The 21,803-nt window shown below is 40.7% G+C and overlaps 1 protein-coding gene across 1 annotated transcript in view; it reads left to right on the top strand.

The window, feature by feature from the left end:
- Nucleotides 1–21,803, top strand: part of CHST9 (carbohydrate sulfotransferase 9) — a 228,629-nt gene that overhangs the window by 34,920 nt on the left and 171,906 nt on the right. Inside the window, exon 2 of the mRNA XM_082698877.1 lies at nt 3,213–3,423. Coding sequence (XP_082555003.1) covers nt 3,318–3,423 — 106 coding nt within the window. The 5' untranslated portion in view covers nt 3,213–3,317. The remainder of the gene's footprint in view (nt 1–3,212; nt 3,424–21,803) is intronic.

Genomic DNA, 21,803 nt, shown 5'->3' on the forward strand with positions numbered 1-21,803 from the left:
AATGATTTTTAAAGTGCTGGAAAAGAGATAAGGTAGTGAAACAATTGTGTTTACCTATCTTTTTGTGTTCATTTGGGATAAATGAAGAGGCTATGCGAATAAAAATAAATGTGTATTTTCTCTTAACAAAGCCACATAGATCCCTCTTTCAGGATTTTAATAGTCCATATTTCTCCATTTGGAAGATAGGATGAAGGATTTACAAGCACAACTAGACAATTAGCTAATTGGCCTGTATTTTGTTATTGGAGCTCCAAATTCAGTTCAGTGCAATGCACACTGTTGGGTACCGGTGAGGTTCAAGGTACTGTGTATGTGACTGGGAAGAGGAGGGGGTTGTATGAAATACAGGAAGCCTCTGACCATGGCAATGGTTATAATGCTTGTACATAAAATAGCATTATTCCAAGTAATTTCAGTCTCCAGTAGTCTGCACTTTTCCTGCAGGCGTAGAGGTAGATGTATGATCTCCAAATAGGTGTGTTTTCCCGTCACGACTGACCTTCAGGTTTGCTTAAAGCAACAGTGTTGCTCCTCCTGCCTCACCTTTGTTTAATGAGAGCCATTTCCTAACACCAACGTTGGGTTAATGGACTGAGATGGGAGAAAATCAAACGTATCTCTTCGTTTTACACCAGATTGCCTTTCTGCCTTGTGGCTTTAATCACTCAATCCTACTCACATCTGCCATAATAACAATTATGGGTTTTCTCCTGACTTTTTACCCAGGAGGATATGTCAGAGTAGAGCAACATCTCCCGAAGAAAGGAAGGGCAAATTCTTCATCTCTTTCCAGCTTCGTAGGTAATAATTTTCCCCTGCAAACCCTCAAGGAGTACCTCTTTTGGCTTTGCACATCTACTATTCCCACAGGTTCTTGTCTCTGTTCTGATTTATGCCTCTTCTTCTATCCTCTTGCTTCTGAGATAAGTTTTAATTATGTAGACAGATTGTAAAAGTCTTTTTCTTCTTGTAAACAGCTATTTCTCTGTTAGTACTGGATTTTGTTTAACTGGTTTTTCCTTACGAATCTTCTTGTGCACCCAGGAATTATGTCTGTTCATTGTTTAACTGCAGCATCAAGACAAGAGAAAGCTGGCTTCTCGTCATTTCCCTTGAGGGACCCAATCTCGGAACACCTCAAATTGCAGCTCTCCCTCGGGAACTGTTCTCTGTTGCGTATGTTTGGAAAGCCCATAAGATGTGAGCTTTCAATCAATATAAGAGCAAAGCGCCACCCATCAAATAGCAGTATGGTGATATTCACAGTTCTTCTACTTATTTAAAAACTTACTCTACTAGTAAAATCAAGAAAATGCTTGAAATGCTCAAAAGCCCACATGAAAAACAGTGGCCTCTTCCTCAGGTCACTCAGACAAGTGCATACTAGAAAACTCCTCAGGTAATACTAACAATCATCACTGTTCTTCCTTTGGCCTCTTCTGGGTAATAATTAAACTATAAGGAAAAAAAGGAATTTATAACATGACTTTTTTGATGTTGTTCTGCATAAACACTTTTAACTATTTGTTGGATTTGGGGTTTTTTTTTTCTTTTTTTGTTTTTTAAGATTTTATTTATTTATTTGAGAGAGAGAGAAAGCACAAGTGGGTGGAGGGGCATAGGGAGAGGAGGAACAGACTCTCCTTGAGCAGGGAGCCTGATGATGGATTCGGGCAGGGCTCAAACCCAGGACCCTGGGATCATGACCTGAGCCAGCAGACACTTAAATGACTGAGACAGCCAGGCTCCCCGGATTTGTTTTTTCTAATCAGGGAATCACCAGACCACATTTCCTTATAATGCTGATCTCCTAGGTTACCTTTGAAGGCCACCATTCACATGAAAATGGTTTCTGCCAAGAATATGTAAATCTTATCCTTTAAGCAACCAACTATTTATTCCCCCGCAGCAGGTTTTTAAATTTTTCCTTGCATCTCACCATACACCTCTTTTTTTTTTTTTTTTAAGGTTTTATTTATTTATTTGACACAGAGAGAGAGACAATGAGCAAACACCCAAGCAAGGGGAGCCTCCAGCAGGCAGGACTCAATCGCAAGACTCTGGGATCGGGACCTGAGCTGAAGGCAGATGCTTAACCGACTGAACCACTCAGGCTCCCTCACAAAACACCTCTTTAAAAGGCTAAATTAATATTCTCCCCCTAAGTTTTTGAGGCATATTTGGAGAAAAAAGAGAGATAATTTTTAGACACAGCAGTGGATGTGATGTCCTGACAGTGAGAAAACATTCAGCTCATATTAAGAGGGGATGTGGTCTGTGGCAAAGAACAGAGCCAAGGTCTTTCGCCAGTGCTAGATACAAAGCCATGACCTTGGCCTCATTAACTGGACTAACTGTGTGAGTTCACCATGCAGGCGACTGTATTTGCATGGCAGTTCATGGGAAGCAGGGCTTCTTAAATTGGATTCCAGTGACAATAACTAAGCATCCTGCTCTTTAAGCAATTTTGTGTGTGTTTATATTTGTCTAAGAGGGTTTGCATTTTCCTTAGATTCTCAAACATGGATGCAACTTACAAAAAGTAAGAGGGTAACATTACACTAAATGAGGTTGTTCTAAAACAAAGTCACTTCAATATTTCTTTAAACCTTTCATTACAAAGGTAGATTTCTGTAATCTGAGGTCGCTTTCTTACTCCCATGTTCTTGGGGAACAAGATTTAAAGGGGAAGCCCTTTAAATCTGACCTTTTAATATTTATCCTTTTGTACATCGGAGGGATTTTAAATGTACCCTTTCACTTGGAGAAATCTATTACTTTTACATGAGAGGAAAATGATAGATTGAACCCTCCATTTTTATATATTTTTCAGTCAGGAAGTGATTCCTCCCCACTTTATTCTATAAACATGTTTTTCAAAACTCCTTCAATAATCCTCTCTGACAGTCTTCCTTCCCCTGGCAATCATTTTGAGGTAACCTGAACCTGCTGTACTCTTCCCAGTATAGGGTGGCCTCAGTCTGGCTATGCTACACCTGAGTAAATGTGAGGGTCTTACTTATTAACTGTAGGACGATACATTCCTAAGGTTACGGTAGAAAACTGCCATTCTAGGGACAATCTCCTCCAGTCTTCAGAGACCTCCAGTTCACCTACATCTTCCCTAGCGTTGATGTGCTGCAGATTTATGCTGTATTGGGGAAGAAATGCCATCAGCAAGGTAAATGTGGATTTTTTAAAACTTCTAGGTGGCTTCATGGAAGGAACGCTTTCTAGAGCAAGAAAGGATCAAAGCTTTCCAGAGAAACAAATCATGAGGTCTTCAGAAATGAGGAGAAAGGCAGCCATCTGAAATGGTCATGAACCCCAAACAAGTCTTCCTCTCGGTGCTCATCTTTGGGGTAGCAGGACTACTCCTCTTCATGTATTTGCAAGTCTGGATTGAAGAACAGCACACAGGTAATAATTCTTTTTTTCTATTTTACTCGTAATGGTCGTTTTCAATGAAATAAGCTGTAATGTTTACAGAGCTATAGAATGTCACAGTGTTTCCAACAACAAAAAATAGACATAAACTGTAATCCCCAGTTCCTAAAAGGAAGGATGATTATGCAATTCTGATGGGCATTTGTTCCGTGGTGGGGACAACACTTGGAATTTTTATTATATCAGTGGGGGAGCAGCATGGCCCATTAGCCCAGCACAGATTGCTTGTAGAGAATTTGTCTACTCAAATGTGTAGCATGTGTCCTACCTCTGGGGTGTCCTGTTAAGCACTGGGCACAAACCTAAAAGGAACTAAATGTACAACTAAATATCTCCTTTAATTCCTTTTTAATTAATTGAATAATATAATACAGTTTACAAAATGGGCCATAAGCATCAATAGAGACCATTTATTGAAAGCTTAACAAGTGCCTAAAGTTTACAGGTATGTTCTCTAATCCTAATGACATCTTCCAGGGTGTGATATTCTAAGTTTATAGATGAGGAAGCTGAGGCTTGGGTAGGCAAGGAACTTATCCCAGACCTCACATGGGGAGGTCTATGAGTAGAGAGAAAGCTCTGGTTGTCTCTCTGCAAAGTCCATGTCCTTCCCTATACTTGGCTTCTGTGCGGGACAGGGGTGAGGGTGAGGAAAGGTGAGTATTATCGCCTTCTATAGTACAGATGAGGTAACTCAGACCCGGAAACCTAGTGACTTGCCCGAAGGTGCAAAAGCTGAGCGTCCAAAGTGAGACCCATGCCCAGACTTTCCTACTTCCAATGTGCCCTCAAAGAACCTTCTATTCAAAAAGGTAGATAAGATGCACATATATAATAAATGCTGTAGTATTAGTATGGATACTGACTTGTAAACCTAAGCTATTCACAAGTTCACAGATGTGTAACCTCTTCTGCAAGTTGGATTCTTAATTTTGAGTTTGTAATTTTTCCAAGTTGGGGAATTATTTCCCCCGGTTAAGATGTGCATATACTGTAATAAATAATAGTAAATATATTGATTCTCTTAAATTGTATTTGTAATTTGCTAGTACTTTCTCTGATTCTCTATATGTCTTAAATGATCTACTCATGATAGTGAGTGTAAATCTTAGAACCAAGTTTCCTTTAGTAACTATCTGATTGAAGAAAAGTTTTTCAATAAGACTTCCAGCTGGACTTCTGCCTTATCCCACGCTGTGCCTTGGGTTGTAATTCTCTAGTTTTCCAGGTCGACTGATACGTGTGTATTTTATATGTGTTTTATCTCTTAAAATATGATGTACGTTATTCTTGTATGAAACCTCTGTTAAAAAGATACACATCTAACAAAATCCCCTATTAACTAATGAAGTTATATACACATATTTTAAATATGCCAAGTAGTGAAAATCCAAAAGATCCCACCAAAGAACTTATGTTACTTCTTTTCTTGAGATTTTCCAGAATCAAATTTAGTCTCATCTGTCCCAAACTAAAATTGTTCCTTGGATTATTTATCTGACACTGTAAAAATCTATCTAAACAACTTCTGAGCATTTTTATTCAGGATCATTTTTTAAAAAAATAAATCTATTTAAACTAAAAAGAAAACAAAAACAGTTCACTCTTTTCTCCCCCATTTCTCCACCCAACTTGTGACAACTACCAGTCTATTCTCTGTATCAGGGGGCTTGGGTTTTTCTTAATTTTTTTTTTTCAAGATTCCACATATAAGAGAGAGCATACAGTATTAGTCTTTCTCTGACTTATTTCATTTGCTTAATGCCCTCAGAGTCCATCCATATTGCAGATGGCAAGATTTCATTATTTTTTATTGCTGAGTAATATTCTTCATTCATCGATGGACGCTTAGATTATTTCCATATCTTGACTACTGTAAATAATACTGCAGTGGATATAGGGGTACATGTATCTTTTTGAACCAATGTTTCTATTTTCTTTGGATAAATACTCAGAAGTGGAATTGTTGGATCATATAGTAATAATATTTTTTAATTTTTTTGAGGAACTTTCATACTGTTTTCCATAGGGCCTGCACCAACTTCTATTCCCACAGCTGGTGAACAAGGGCACCCTTTCCTACACATCCTTGCCAACACTTGTTATTTTTAGACTTTTTGATAAATAGCCTTTCTAACAGGTGTGAGGTGATATCTCACTGTGGTTTTGATTTGCATTTCCCTGAGGATTAATGATGTAGAACATCTTTTCATGTGTCTGTTGGCCACCTGTATGTCTCTGGAAAAAGGTCTTTTCAGATCTTCCCAGTTTTTAATCGGATTGTTGGTTGTTTTGGGGTTTTAGGGGCTACTGAATTTTTGAGGTTTTTTTTTTTTAAGATTTTATTTTTTTATTTGAGAGAGAGAGAAAGCGGGAGCAGGGAGGAGGGGCAGAAAGAGAGGGAGAAGCAGGCTTCCCACTGAGCAGGGAGCCTGATGCGGGGCTCCATCCCAGGACTCTGGAATCATGACCTGAGCCAAAGGCAGATGCTTAACTAAGTCATCCAGACACCCAAATTGTCTGAGTTCTTCATTTATTTTGGATATTAGCCTTTTATCAGATGTATGATTTGCATATATTTTCTCCTATTCAGTAGGTTGCCTTTTCATTTTGTTGATCGTTTCCTTTGCTGTGCAGAAGGTTTTTAGTTCGATGTAGTCTCACTTGTTTATTTTTCCTTTGTTGCTTTTGTTTTTGATATTAGATTTAAAAAATCACCCAAGACCTATGTCAAGGAACATACCACCCTATGTTTCCTTGAACTTTTATAGCTTCAGGTTGCATATTTAGGTCTTTAATTCATTTTGAGTCACTTTTTGTGCATGGTATAAGGTAGTGGTCCAGTTTCATTCTTTTGCATGAGACTGTCCAGTTATCCCATCACGGTTTGTGGAAGAGACTATCTTTTTCCATTGCATATTCTTATCTCCTTTGTTGTAAATTAACCATGTAAGTATGGTTTATTTCTGGGCTACCTATTCTGTTCCATTGATTTATGTGCCTGTTTTTATGCAAATACTATTCTAACTACTTTAGCTTTGTAATAAAGTTTGAAATCATGGAGCATGATGTCTCCAGTTTTGTTTTTTCTTTTTCAGGATGGCTTTGCCAAGACTAATAATTTGTTGGTTTTTTTATTGGTAGTATTTTTCATGATTACATTAAATATAAACTTGCTTAACTTTCTTTTCAACCTCTAAGTAGACATTTTTTCCTGATTTCTACTAGTTTCTTTTTGATTTACACTAAGTAAGTAGTGATACCTGAATTTAGCTTAGGGTTCAACATTAGCATCTAAGCTAAGAATTATCATAGCTAACATATGAATTATCATAATTAACATAGGAAAGACTCATATAGCTATAATCTCACCTTCTCAAAACTCAGTCACCAATCCAGAGTCTGTAGAACAGAACTCAACATACTTAGCCTGAAAAGTATGTTCTTTTTTTGGTCAGTGATGGGGACTTCCTGTGTCAGTGTTCTATTCAGTTCCTGCGTGCTATTATCAATGGCAGCATAGCCAAAACAGATAGGTACTTTTAATATTTTCTTCTGCTAATGCTCAATAAACATCATTAGGCCCAGGTTGTTTTAACCCTCCTACATGTGTACGAAAGTGAAATGTAGTAGCTACAAGCTTCTGATTTCAGGCAAAGTAAAGCCACCTTATTGCTTTTTCTCAGACAATTGCTTCAGAACCTCATAAGCAAACTGGCCTCCTGCTTTGGTATCTCTTAGGAGATTTCATCTTGCTTTTTTTCAAGCTAAATATATTTTGTGGCATATAAAGTTTTGCAACTAGACTGAATTGACATAATTCTTTTCTCTTGAGTCTCTCTGATGGGAAAGTATGTTCTTTTCCTCCAAAATCAAGCTGTTCATCCTGATTGTGATGTTGCTGTATTGAAATTGTATTTTGTCCCAGGAGATCTTTGTATACCTGAGCTGGAATAAGCCGCTTGTAACATGGAAGGACTTTCCGCTTACAGTCAATCACATACTCAGGAAAATAGAGTTGTTTTTCTTTTAGAAAAAAAAAAAAAATCACTCATTTGATTTACTTCCTCCACTTTTGATGAGGATGGCAACCATTTTTTTAAAAGATTTATTTATTTATTTATTTATTTGAGAGAGAGAAAGAGGGCCGTAGGGAGGGGCAGAGGGAGAGAGAATCCCAAGCAGAATCCATGGGGAGCACGGAGCATGATGCAGGGCTTGAGCTCAGGACCCTGAGATGATGACATGAGCCAAAACCAAGAACTGGATGCTTAACCAACTGTGCCACCCAGGTGCCCCTACAGCCATTTTTTTTTTTTTAATCAAATGAGCACATGTTCCCTCTACTCACCTCTGGATGCCACTACATCCTGTCTTTTATGTGATCTTTGCTCATCTCAGGGTCTCTGAGTTAGCTGTTCTGTCTTCCTAAAATGTGTTTCCTTGGCTGTTTCATTGCTGGCTTTCCTTATCATTCAGGGTATAGTTTAAATACCACCTTCCCTCAACATCTTATGTAAAATAGGTGTCCTCTGATATTTTCTCCCCCAGCACCTGTTTTAATTATTTCCTAATCTGACCTCATGGCACTTATTCCCATCGGTAGTCATGCTTCATGTTTCTTTACATACAGTCGACTTCTCTCAATAAAGTATAAGCTTCTCAAGGGCAAGGAACTTACACGTCGATCACCAGAGTAACTCCACCCCCTGTCCCCAGCTTTCAGGTCCTGACTTGAATCTTCACTTCACTACGAACCCCCAGTGCCCTCCAAATTCAGTGTTTACTCTTACTTCCCAGTCACCTGGAACTTGCTTCACCCAGGGGCCTTTGCCTGGCCTCTCTACTGAGCCTTTTAAGTCTCCAACTCAACTAACCTTCCGTATTATATCCTCTCTTCTCCTCACACAAATGAAAATTAGGACTTCTTAAAAAACTGCAAATGTTAAATGATAAATCTTAGGAAAACGGATATAGAAATATTTGGATACACAGATTTCCATTCAGAATTATGGATGGGAAGATACAAACACAGAGCTCAGAACCTGCTCTCACGATGCTTCTTGCTTATTGGTATGCCAACAGAGTAGTTAAGGGTTCATTGAGAATCGATTAAAATAATTACTAGGTCATTAGTGTGGACTTTGAGTGTGAGTGTAGAGACCTACTCACTAAATAATTCATGGCAATAGGCAGGTTAATGCCTGTTAGTATTGATTTGGTGTATAATACCACCTAGTCCCAAATCTCTCATTTTCCTAATAAAAATAAACTCCATTGCTAGAGCGTCACCTAATCCCAGGCTCCTCCTTTCATAAAGGAGCAACTAAAAGGCTTAAATCTGTATAGCCAATAATAACGAAACTGGCACTGAAACACACTTCCTGATAACCGGTTATTTTCCACACAGTACTCCTCCCCTTACCCTTCTGGTATTTTCCTCCTGTCTTCCCCTTGAGATGAGATTCTTCCTGCCCAATTCTCTCCTCCTGCCCTTCTTGGACTCATAATGCTTGTGAATTACTGATTTGTTTCCTAAAGTGTCTTGAATGTAGCCATTCCAAAATCCAGCTGAGAAGTCTAGAAACCAGATGCCTCACCAGGAGCCAGGACATAGGTTCGGTTCCCCAGTTGAAAAAACAATCTGCCTTCACAGAGAAGACCTTTAGTATTCTAATGGCCTCAGGCTTCAAAAGAAAGTCCACCAGTGCAGAACCAATGTCTTTGGAAATAATGTATTCTACATTTCTTTTCAAACGTAGCTTTCAGGAGTAAGTCAACCAACTAAGGGTTTTGGTGGAAAACTTCCTGGTATCCATTTCCTCACAGGTTGAAGGGATAAAAATTTTAAAAACTAAACAGAAATTGTTTCTAAATAAAAGAAGTTAGCTTTCAGTAAGTGTTCTTTCTTGTTTCCCCGAGTCACAGATTACCAAAATTATATTGAAGTATATATAGGAGATTGAAAGTAAGAATGTTTGTGCTAATCAAACAGAATTAATCACTAATCTCCCCTTTACTATTCTGTGCAGCTTTTAGCTCCATCTCTTGTGAAGTGAATCAGCCTGGGTCGTAAGCATTTGCTTGCATCTCCCCATTTGGAAGCCCACGGAGGGTCAGGCCCAGGGTGCCTGAAGCACAGGAGACCCCAATTAAGACATCAATGGAAAAACTCTGGAGAGAGATTCCAGAGACAGAGAACAGCTGACAATTTATGCAGGACTGACAATATATCAATCTTTGGCGTCATCATAACCTTCTAGATCTGTTTGTGAACTCCGTAGCTCTAGATATTTTATTTTGCCTCTTCTGAAGAATTAAACAACTTTTGAGAGACTATTCATATGAAACACTCACATAGGGATATATGTATAAGTCCCAAATCATTTAATTCATGATTATCATATTAATGGAACTGTATCTTCCCTATAGAATAGCTAAATGCACTTGCTAACCCCCCCCCCCCGCCAGCTTTTCTAAGATCAGAGTGTTGGGGGGAAGATGTACTTTTGATGGAGTCACATAGTGAATTTGGAATATTCTTGTGGGAGTGTTTTTGCTCAAGTCATGAGGAAGCCTCATCAGCTCACTGTTCACAAAAGACGACATTTCATGGTGTCATTCCTCAAGATCAGTCTGGGTGTCTGTCTTTATCTCTGGCAACTACAGACTATGATACAAAATTACACAAGACAGTTTGGTACAGGATAAATGGATGGACTCTTAATGTTGCCTGGCAATCCTCTGTTCCCTATTAAGCTTTTTCTCTCCTGTTTTCCAGAGAGAGAGTTTCTGAAATGCTGCTTTCTCTTCAGCCCTCCAAGCACATCATCTCCCCAATATCTAAAGAGACAGGTTGCCCCTCCTCTTACTTTACAGAAAAGAGAGAGCCTCAGAGGAAATTCTTAGAGCTTGTTGCTAACAGGAGGACGACAGAAGTAGACTTCTCTACTTCCACCCCATTCCTGGCTCTTCTCTTAGCTTCTTACTTCCTCCTCCATCCTCCTCCTCCTCCATCTTCCTTCTCTTCATCATCCTACTCATATTCTGTCTCCCAAAGCATCTGTTTCTTCAGTGATCTTGCCCATCCTCTATATGTTTTCTTCTGCATTTCCATTACTTTCTCCAGCACTTCCTTATATCTGTATTTCTACATGGTTCGGTCTCACTCACCTAAATTACACAAGTCAAATATCTGATGTTTCAACCAGTTTTCTTCTTCCCCCAATCTACTTCCTCCCCTTTAACTTCTTCCAAGAATTCTGTGTACTCACCATAGTCTACTTGTAACTCTCTTCTCACCCTCCCTTGCTGCAGGCTGCCCCCATCAATGACTGGTCCCAGTAGCCTGCCTGCCATCACATCCACTAAGTCCTGACCATCCTCCTCTTGGCTGTCGGTGGCCTCCAAATGCCACCTTCCCTGGACATCCACAAAGACATACTCTTCAAGTCTTCCCACTCTTCTCTGGCTGCATTCTTAGTTCCCTCTCTAGAGTACTGTGTTCCTTTTATCCTTAGATATTGACACTCCCTACCCTTGGCCCTCTTTTCTTCTAACTCTCCATGGTTTTCTCATATAATTCCATCTGTAACCTGATTCCCCCACAGTTCCCATAGTGCCACCTGCTTCCTGGGCGTCTGTACTTAAATGCCCCCCAGATCTCTTACACTTAGTAGCTATAAAGCCAAACTCCATTTTTCTCCAAAGTCTGTCCCATTTCTGGGAGTTGTCTCACTGAAAGACTTGTTTGCTCTTTCTGAGGCAGTTGTCTCACTGAAAGACTTGTTTGCCAATTGGGGTGCTTCCAATATTCTTGTTCCTCCTCCTAGGTGGATGTTCTTCTGGGCCCTCCAGTGGCTCCTGAGACAAACCTAAACTCCATAATTTGGCTGTTTAGGCTCTTTGTGATATGACCCCTTCTTAGCTCTCTAGGCTCATGTCTGCACGTGTTGCATTTATTCTCCAGCTGTGTTATGTTCCTTCCCGTGGCTTGAACTGGCCATCAGTGTGTCACACCACCTTCAACCACTAGGCCACGAGATCTAGGTGACACTAGCAACCCCTTTCACTGTTGCGTCTCCCACGCCCCGCAGGTGCTTCATTTGACCATGATAGGTAGGATTTCGCTAACTCAGTTGAAAAACATTGAGTTTTGGAAAAGAAATACCAGTACATGTCTTCTCTCGGGTGCATATATGTCAGCCCCTCAACTTGAACAACCATGAAAATGACATTTTCCATCAGTACCTATGAGAGTCCACCATATGATATCATGGAAGGAAAAGTCTGTGATGGTAGTCTGTCATGGTGACAAGCTTCCGCAAGAGTTTATCGTGCATCATTTTAGTGACAACGGAGTTAAATTTTAGTATGATTAGATTTTATGGTTTTTCTCTAGAATAAATTTTAATTTATCATTAGTTATTAAACTTCTGTTCTTTTACTCATTGCCCTCACTTCTCTTATCTTCTCAATTTCACACTTCTGAAATGTCTTTGTTTTCCAGAACACTCACTTGGGGAGTCCATCTGTGTGCCACACAGCACAAAATTCTTATCCACAGGGGGTGCCTGGGTGGCTCCATTGGTTGGACCTCCAACTAATGATCTCAGCATTGTGGGGTCAGATCCCCTAATTGGGCTCCATCCTCAGTGCAGAGCCTGCTTCTCTCCCTCTACTGTGCCCCCCCAGATAAATAAATAAGTCTTTTACAAAAGTTATTATCCACATTATCTGTGATTTTTAATAACCAAAAAAGAGGACTGTGGGAGCCGAGTTGACATCCGTGACACTGACAGCTATCGTATCTGGACGCCTCCCATTTGTTTGGACCCCATCTCCGAGAAGGAACGAAATGATCCTGTGCACATGCCATTTTCTTCTTTTCAAATGACATTTAGCTGTTGTGTGGGCAGTGGCTGGCTACATAGTTAAGAATCTTGATGGAGAGAGAATTTACCTCATTAATTTTTCAAAAATTGAGAAGGCCAGAAATTGACATCAAAAATGGTTCAGATGGATTCAGAGAGGAAGCGGCGGAGAGGGAAAATGTCCAGCTGTTCCATGCTGTGGCCGTGCACTGTGCACTGCACTCGTGGAAATGCCTAAACGTGCTCTTAATGAAAACATCACAATGATAAATGTAGAATTCTAGAACGCTTACCGTATACCACATGGGTAGAGTCACAATTAATAGTTGTTTGCAGATGGAAAAGGGTAGATGTACATATTTATATGTTGCCTGGTGCTGGGGACAGCTTTCACATTATTTTAATAACCAATTTATCGTGAATTATTAGTTCATGTAAATTAGGCTCACAATTGGCATTTATTACAATTTGAAATATACTTAAAAATATGAATGATTTTTATCATAAGATATTCGCAGTGCTTTCTACATGACCCACCACATAATAATTAGCTAAGACATAGTAACACTAGGAAAAATTCTCAGTTGAGAAAATCTTCAGATGCACAAAGCCAAAAGATATCTAGTAGTAGGAGAAAAGAATAGTGGCCAGCTTTCATACACTCAATAAACCAATGTAGGTTTTACTAAGCCTTCTTTTAAGTTTGCTCAGGAGAGAGACAAATCCATAAAGCAGTCAGCCTGCTTGTGATCACGCTGCCAGAAATACACTGTAAACAATGAAATTGCCTCCAAATTTTGGACTCAGAATTTTATGATTGACATTAAGGGTCAGTGCCTGCATTTTAGATCCATCCCCAGAAGCAATTCAATAATCAACAGAAATCAGAAGTCCATTCACTGAACCACTGGCAGAAAATTAGATAGAGACTCCCAGTTTGCTTTGGATCAGAGGTATGTCCGATAACCTACAGCTAAGGAAAAAGACATAACTGCAGCCTGAAATCCTGTATTCAAAAAGTAAGATGCTATGTGTTTGGAAGAGCTATGAAGAGTGATAAGCAATCTAGAATGGATGAGAAAATGGTGATGTAATTAGATGGAAAATGGGTCGTAATGGAAAAGTCTAATAGGTTTTAATTCTATTTCTCGTCCTTCTGAAATATTTTACATCAGCTTGATTGAGCTTGTAATAGCAGGTGTGCATTTGAGAAAAGTCCAAACAAATTCAAATTATACTATGGCAATATCCATTGAAATTTAAATAGCACAAGTCTTTTTTAGTTCGCAGCAACAGGTAGGCAGCTTTTCTCCTCTCTATCTCTTGCATTTAAATTTCATGCCCTCTGTTTACAATTGGCAAGAGTCAGGTTATCCTTGATTTCTGCCAGGATGCCAAGTTAACTTGGCTGATGTTGGATTCCAGAAGGCAAAGAGCCTTCTTCCCTGAAGCAATTTATGATTAAGAAGAAAATGAGATCTCGGGTGTATTTTTAGCATCTGGAATTCCTAAATATTCATTTATTCAGTTCTGACTTTGGGGACCCTTTGGGTTGTTCTATGTTTTGTGTGTACAGTGACTAGCACTGCTCCATGAATCATGATATTGACTTCAAACAACTGTGTTGCCATTCCTTCCAGAAGGCTCCCTAGTAAGGCTCATATAACTTCATAAAGGCATACGTCTCGGCATTTGTACTCTCTGAATATTCATGTGAGCCACTGCCGGCCAAGGGCTGCAGAGAGAAGAGAGGACTCCCCAAAGTGGGGTTTGTGGTTAGCGTCACAATAGTTCACCCGCCTGGCCCAGTGGGAAAGGCACAGACCTTAGGAGCCCGGTTGCGGTGGTGGCTTTGCCAAATGTAGTCTTGTTGCTGGACTCTGGCTCTTTTGTCAAATCCTAACAGACCACATTCCTGATATCAGTGCATAAAAATGGCATCTTGTATCGCCACAACGTTTATGTCTGCTTCGGAGCAAGCTGCTCACCAGCCATCTTGAGAACTAATAGGGTGTCCTGGGGAAATGAGTAGATCATCCTTTGTCTTTGACATTTTCTCCCCATTACCTCTTAGCCCTTCCCCAGATTTCTCCTTTCTTTCTGCTGTGTTTCTGTAGAATTCAACTAAACTCAGGGCATGCTAGTCTGGTTTTGCAGGACGGTGGGCTCTCTTTTTTCTATAAAGATAATTTCTCTTTTCAAAAAGCTCACATAATTCAAAAAGAGTCACTAGGGTGTGACCGAATACTACAGCCTTTTACCAGGTGACTGTGCCTTGGGGAGAAGGATATAATGAGACTTTGGGGGGATTACAGGACACTGGCCCTGACTTAACACTAATTTCAGGAGACTTAAAACGTCATTGTTAGAGCAGGGGCTTGGGTAATGAAGGACGTTTGTAACTCAGGTCTGTGTCACAGTGAGTGGTTCATCCAGAGCCCACCCTGTGATTATATCCCTGATTCCAGGAAGCACAATTGGAATGGACATACCCAACTACCGGCAGAATTTCCACCTTGCTGAGAAAAAGGTCTCAGGAGAGAAGTTTACCGGAAAACTGTATGTTATTTCCTACCTGATATATATTTTAGAGAAGAAAATAATGATTGATGACCACCAAGGGAACTCACACAGAGTAGCTCGTGGCCTTGGCCGAGGCCTGAGGCCCACCTAGATGTGCCTCCTGACCTAAAACGTAAGGAAGTTAGTTACATGGTTTTTCCAGTTGCCTTTCAGCCCTAAAATGCTGATATCTTGATTCACTTACAACTCATTCCTTTCAGCACTTTTTTTTCCTTGAGTAGTCAAACCGGAGATGTATTGGGTTCATATCTATTTCCAAATAACCAAATAAAAGTTATTCTCTAACCAAGTAAACATGGCCTTGGCACGCCTGCACATTCTCAGTGATCGATTGTGCAATAAACGCTGGTAGTTTCCCACACTCTTTTGTTTCTACGTGCATCAGATTCGCCTTTTCCCCTCCTTCTTTTTTTTTTTTTTCTTTAAGATTTTATTGATTTATTTGACAGAGCGATCACAAATAGGCAGAGAGGCAAGCAGAGAGCGAGGAGGAAGCAGGCTCCCTGCTGAGCAGAGAGCCCGATGTGGGGCTCGATCCTAGGACCCTGGGATCATGACCTGACCCGAAGGCAGAGGCTTTAACACGCTGAGCCACCCAGGCGCCCCCTCCCCTTCTTCTTGAAAGCCCACCTCTTCCCTGTGGAGCCCTTGCTGCCTTGACATGAAAAATGTGCATTCGTAAGTCTAATGGATAATTACATCAAGGAGGGAGGGAAATGATATAAATTTCAAATTCAGAATAATTACCTAAATCTTAACTATAACTAGCCATAACGTAATTACCTTTTTTTTTTCCCCTTCAACTATTTTTTATGGTTGTGCATATACCAGGCTGATTTTTCATTAACTTTTCATGCTGTTTGTACCTCTAGTCCAGGTTGCATGCAGCCTTGCATAGAGCTTTGGATAGAGCCCCACTGACAATAGAGCACAATATTGTATCGCTTTAACATAAGACAAAGGCTCTTCCTGTAGTGGTAGGAACAGCATTTTTATTAAGATTGGTTCAGTGAACGGAAGGGACAGGCCCACTCCCATCTGGGATCTTATCTTGGCAGTCGTGAAATTTCTGAGCAGTTTGGGAGGCAGACCCATTTTTTAAACATTTTATAAGAAATTTATCTGATGCATTCATTTTCAGCATGTTGAAACATTTGCTCATGAGTAATGATAACACACAGCAGTGGCGATCCCACCTGTTCCTCTTCCTTCTCTGGGTGGTTAGAGAGAGAGAGTCTTCAGCTTTCTCCCCAAACACGACTTCCCAGCACCTTGCAATACCACCTTGACTCCCAACATGTCAGGAAAACACCCAAAGGTATTGTGTAGGACCTTGGGTTTTAAGTAACAGAAATCTGTCTCCATGGAAATTAAACTTATTATAGATAAATAGATAGTTTCAGCAAGAGACTTTCTTCACCTAACCCAGCCGCTAGGAAGTCCACAGTGGGTTTCAGAAATGCCCACATCCAGATTTCCAGCAGTATCCTCTTCTGGACTCTCTCCACCTCTGTCTTCCTCGCTCGGCTGCGCTTTCCTCTGCACGGCCCCATCCTCCGCAGGCTCCAGAATCTGGCGGCAAAGATACCCAGGAGAAATTCCAAGCTTTTACCATCCTTCTTGAGAACGGTTGCAAGGATGGGACTCTCTCTCCCCTGACGCTCATAGCAGTTACTGGAAATGGACTCTTACCCTTCCTGCTAGGGTGGGGTGTTCTACTAACCCACGCACCGGTTTATTTATGAATAAATACTGTGAATGCCCAGCCTGTTACAGACCTACCTGCATCTTGCACTAAGCGACAACTGACAGCCTCATGGTCACGAAGGCGGTGGGCAGGATGGAGGCTGTGTTGCAGAAGGGGCCCTGAAGGCAGGTTTTAAAACTGTAGCTGACATCCATGATGCCTCCTCCGGCTCTGCAGAGTGCAGTCGCCCAGCTCTTAAAGGAACTCACGAAGTGACCTCAGAAATCACAACCAGCGATGACTCCATAGAAGTCTTCCTATCTCTAGGACAACCCTAAGTTTCTAAAATTCCCAGAACCACTATTTCCTTGAGTGGCTCTTTCCTATACAGACAAGTTACGCAAAGTCAGCATTGTTTACCTCCTTTTGTACTTGAGACAAACCCCTACGATAGGCACCAATTCTCAATTTATAACAGAGGAATTTATAATAGAGGAAACAGAGTCACAGACTCCGTGGGCACACGCCTGTGCACACACAGCTGGTAGTGGAGCAGGATTTCCCATCCTTTTTCAGATTACAGTCACCTGAGAAGCTTTGCTAAAAATGTGGCTCATGTAAGTCTCACACTGGGACACCCAGTTCAGTGGTTGTGGAATCAGTTGGGGGACCTTACAGTTTAAAAGATGGCCAACATCATTCTGACAAGTAACCAGGCTTAAGAGCCCCTGATCTCAAGACAAAGAAGCAGAATGGCGAAGGGCCAGAGGGTTTTAGCTATTGGATAAGCAATAGTAAAGAACAAGAAAAGAAAAATTTATTTTATATAATTTGTGACAACCTCTTCTATCAGGAAAAGAGCATTCATTCTGGAAGAGGTTGGTGGTAACACGCTGGCTTTCTCCTGCAATCACTGCTTTTCTTTTTCTGTATCCAAAATTTATTCTTAATATAGGCAACTGTCTCCTCTATCAGCCATAGTGAAAAAACACGTTATCTCTTTGGCTAACAATCATTCTTATAATGTGAAATGTAAACCCCCAGGGTGATTCTAGATGCTTTTTCTTCTGCTTGAAATAGTCTTGCCCGTCCCCTCACCTAACTCCTTCTTAGGCTTCAGTTCTCAGGTTCAGTGTCACCACCGCTAGGAGGCCTTCCTTGACCTACCCATATTTATTAGGCTCCCCGGATATAGTCTCTATCGGCACCTTGCACCAGTTATCATAACTTGCAAATGCAAATTTCTTCGTGTGACTGTCTGATAGTCTAGCACTGACCTCTCGCACTGAATAATAAATTAGTGACCATATTTGATTACTTAGTGCTATATTCTCAGCATGCTTTACAGGGCCTGACCTATGTTAAATATTTGATAATTCTCTGTTGAGTAAATGAACAGGTAGACTTCTTTAAGAAGTCACTGATAACCTGAAGAAGTCTTTAAGACTTCTTTAATTCTTTAATGGAATTATTTAATGGAATTTCTCAAAAAAAAAAAGAAGAAGAAGAAGAAGAAGAAGAAGAAGAAGAAGAAGAAGTAGTCAAGATGCTTGGGTGGCTTGGTTAAGCGTCTGCCTTCAGCTCAGGTCATGATCTCAGGGTCCTGGGATCGAGTCCCATGTTGAGCGCTCTGCTCAGCGGAGAGCCTGCTTCTCCCTCTCCCACTGCCTCGGTGATATCTCTCTCTCAAATAAATAAAATAAAATCTTAAAAAAAAAAAAACAAAGAAGAAGAAAAAGAAAGAAAGTAGTGAAGAAAGGCTGGGAGAAACTTAGCAAGGGCTAAGGGAACAAGAAGCAGAAGCTGATAAGAAGGCAATTACCACCTGCAACCAACGTGTAGGCATCAGCAAACAGCCATAAATTATGAAAAGAGCCAAGGACTCCCTGGAAAGGGGCACGTCACCAGGTCATTCACTAGAGAAACAAGAGCTAATTCCCTGAGAGTCAGACCTAATGTTCTTGGGAGCATTTTGTTGTTGCTTCCCCCTCCCCCACAAAATGTTAGAACTGAAAAAGACTTTCAGTCACACTAATCCAGTAGTCACCCCGTTGAGGTGCCCGTATTCCAGGTGCTTAGAATCCTGGGAGCTTGAGACTATGTTAAAAATTTCTGAAAGGCCAATGAAGTTTCTCTTTCTCTGTAATGTGGTTGACCGACTTAACAGAAAACAGAAGTCTTTTGCCTTTCTCCCAGTCAGATGAGCTCTGTGAGATTACACGTCCACATTATTGATTAAAATGAGGAAGTGAATGTATTTGGTTTGGTGGTTTAATCATTGAGAAATACTGAGTCCAAGAGGAGACAAAAGGGGGTTTGGTGATTTTCTCCAGAGGCAGCTCTCATCAGCCTTATACCCAGAGTCTGATATTATGTTTAAGTGTTGAAAGACATACTTTTTGGTATATAGATACATACACACACACACATACATATACATGTATATGTATATATCTATATATGTATATATATTTATTTTTAGGTATAAATATTTACATATAAATATATAAAATGGAAGCAGGTAAATCGAAATTAATGTAAGTTCACATAAATGCATATAAACATAATTCTTAATGAACTTCATCAATTACTGAACAGAAATCATTAACATTTCATTATACCTCGAAAGTAATGCTTTTAGGGTAGGTCGGATGGGAATGGAGAAGTCAGTAGAAACAGCGGCCATTCTGAGGAATAGTGGACAAGACAGTCGGAATTCTATGGCAGAACTGCGGGCCCCTTCCGTGGCTACATGAAGGAAGCCGGCAGAGAGGTCTGGTAGCAGAGATGGTACCACGGCAGCAGGTGTCCGCGGTACACAGTGAGGTAGCCTCAGAGGCCTTACTAGGAACCATAGGCTGCATTGGTAGTATTTTGCAGTTTATTAAATCTCTTTCTAGAGTATTTTGGTAAGTACTCTTAACTGGAAAGAGTTTTTAAGTCTGGCTTTGAAGTCCGACAGCCTGGGTTCAGATCCCACTCAGTCTATGGAGTTCAAACTCCCTGATATTGAGCTCTCTGAGCCTCTGTTTTCTCATCCATAAAATGGACTATTAATAATTTCTTCCAAGGCTGATGTAAGCATATTAAATAATGTCAGAGTAACTTAGCACAAGGCCTAAAGTAGGGCAGATGAGATTCTTCCTATCCTGAATATCTGGATAATTTAAAAATAGCCTACATTTTTCATGTATCATTTGGGTGTGTCCCTCATCCTTTGGTCATTAAATGTTTTGGTAAAAAGTGAAGTCTGGTATCTGGTTAGAAAAAAAGAAAAGCATCTCTATTTATAGATAGCATCTTCAGTATTAAAGATCCTCATAAAACTATGAGAATTAATAAGTGAGTGAGGCAAGGTTGTAAGTTACAATCAGTAGACCAAAATAATTTGTATTCCTAGACATGCAGTGAGCAATCTGAAAGGCAATTAAGCACCACATTTATAGGGGCACCTAGGTGGCTCAGTTAAGCATCGGCCTTCTGCTCAGGTATGATCCTAGGGTCCTGGGTTCGAGCCCTGCATTGGGCTCCCCACTCACTGGGGAGTCTGCTTCTCCCTCAGCCTCTCCACTGCTGGTTCTCTCTCTCTCTCTCTCTCCAATAAATAAATAAAATCTTTAAAAAAAAAAGAATTATATATATAATAGCACTTGAAAGAATGAGCTATATAAAAGAAATGCAAAATTTTGACAGCAAACTATTATTTAAAGAATGACTTAGCAATTTACCTGCCCTACAAGAGATGTGGGAGAGGTCTTATTAGTAGAGTCCTAGATCCATTCTATCCCAGGTGATTACTAGAAATCAAACTTGAATTTGAATCAGAATCACTGAAGAGCTCATTAAAACATAGACAGGGGTCCCAACGTGAGTTTCAGATATTACAGGTCTTAGGTGTGGACTGAGAATCGGCATCTCTGACAAATCCCCAGGTGATGCTGATGCCGCTGGCCTCTAGCTGTACTTTTTTTTTTTTTTTAAGATTTTATTTATTTGACAGACAGAGATCACAAGTAGGCAGAGAGGCAGGCGGCGGGGTGGGGGAGGGTTGGGGGGAGAAGGCTCCCTGCTGAGCAGAGAGCCCAATGCGGGGCTCGATCCCAGGACCCTGCGATCATGACCTGAGCCGAAGGCAGAGGCTTAACCCACTGAGCCACGCAGGCGCCCCTCTACCTGCACTTTGAGAGCCACTGGTGTAAGGTGAGCATTGCCCTAGCTGTTCATGGGTGACAGAATGAGCATATGATCTAAATTTAAGCCCTGCAACATGAAGAGATTTCTGCTGGAAGACACGACATACCTAATTTGGGAATGAACAGTGTCCCCTCCTGGGTCCCCATCTTTTTTTCCTTTGGGACATTCTGTTTCTGGATGTGCAGCCTAGAAACAGCAGTGGCCATCTTGTGACCATCTGTGGCCATGAATGGACGTGCCTCATCGTGACTTCCCTGGCCGGAGCAGGGAACTGGAAGAAATCTGGGCCCATGATGACAAGTGGCTCTACTGACACGTGGCCTAGAGTCTGAGCTTCTAATTATGTGAGAAAAATAAATATCTTTATTGTTTTGGCCAGTTTGAGCTGGAAATTGTTGTTTGTTACAGCACAAAGTATCCTAATTAACACAGAAATGTCAGAGAACCTGAAACCTATAAGGGAATGGAAAGAAAGTACGTAGAAAAACAAACCCATCACGTACAGAGGAGGAGGACATGTCAGACACACAGTGTCAAGCAACGGCAAACAGAAGAACCCCCACATTGAACGAAGTCAGAGAAAGCAATGAGGTGAAGGCCAGTAGCAAATTACCAAAACAAACCTTTCTTTAGGTGGCAGAAATGAAACAATCCAGAGCAAAAAACTCAGCTACAAAACTCCAGTGAGGAACTCTACGTTGAACATTTACACTTTTGCAGTAGGATTTATTTTAATGTGTTCAGACCCTGAGGCAAAACCTCTGTCTTCCTCCATCTGCCTTCCCAGACCAACCTGGTAATAAATTACTCGACTCGGCTTATCCCTAAATAAAGAAAATTAGACTTGCCCATTTCTCCGCTTGGCCGGGAGCTTCCCCTCGTGCTAATGGATAAGACACAGAGTCCTAACTTCTCTCGAAGGTGCCAAGGGCTCAGAGGCCGACTGTCCTGAACCATCCCTGATTATGAAGAGAAACATCAAATTGTCAAGCTCACCTGGGTAACCAGGGCACAGC

Source organism: Mustela nivalis (assembly GCF_964662115.1).
Source record: "Mustela nivalis genome assembly, chromosome: 14".
Classification (NCBI taxonomy): Eukaryota; Metazoa; Chordata; class Mammalia; order Carnivora; family Mustelidae; genus Mustela; species Mustela nivalis.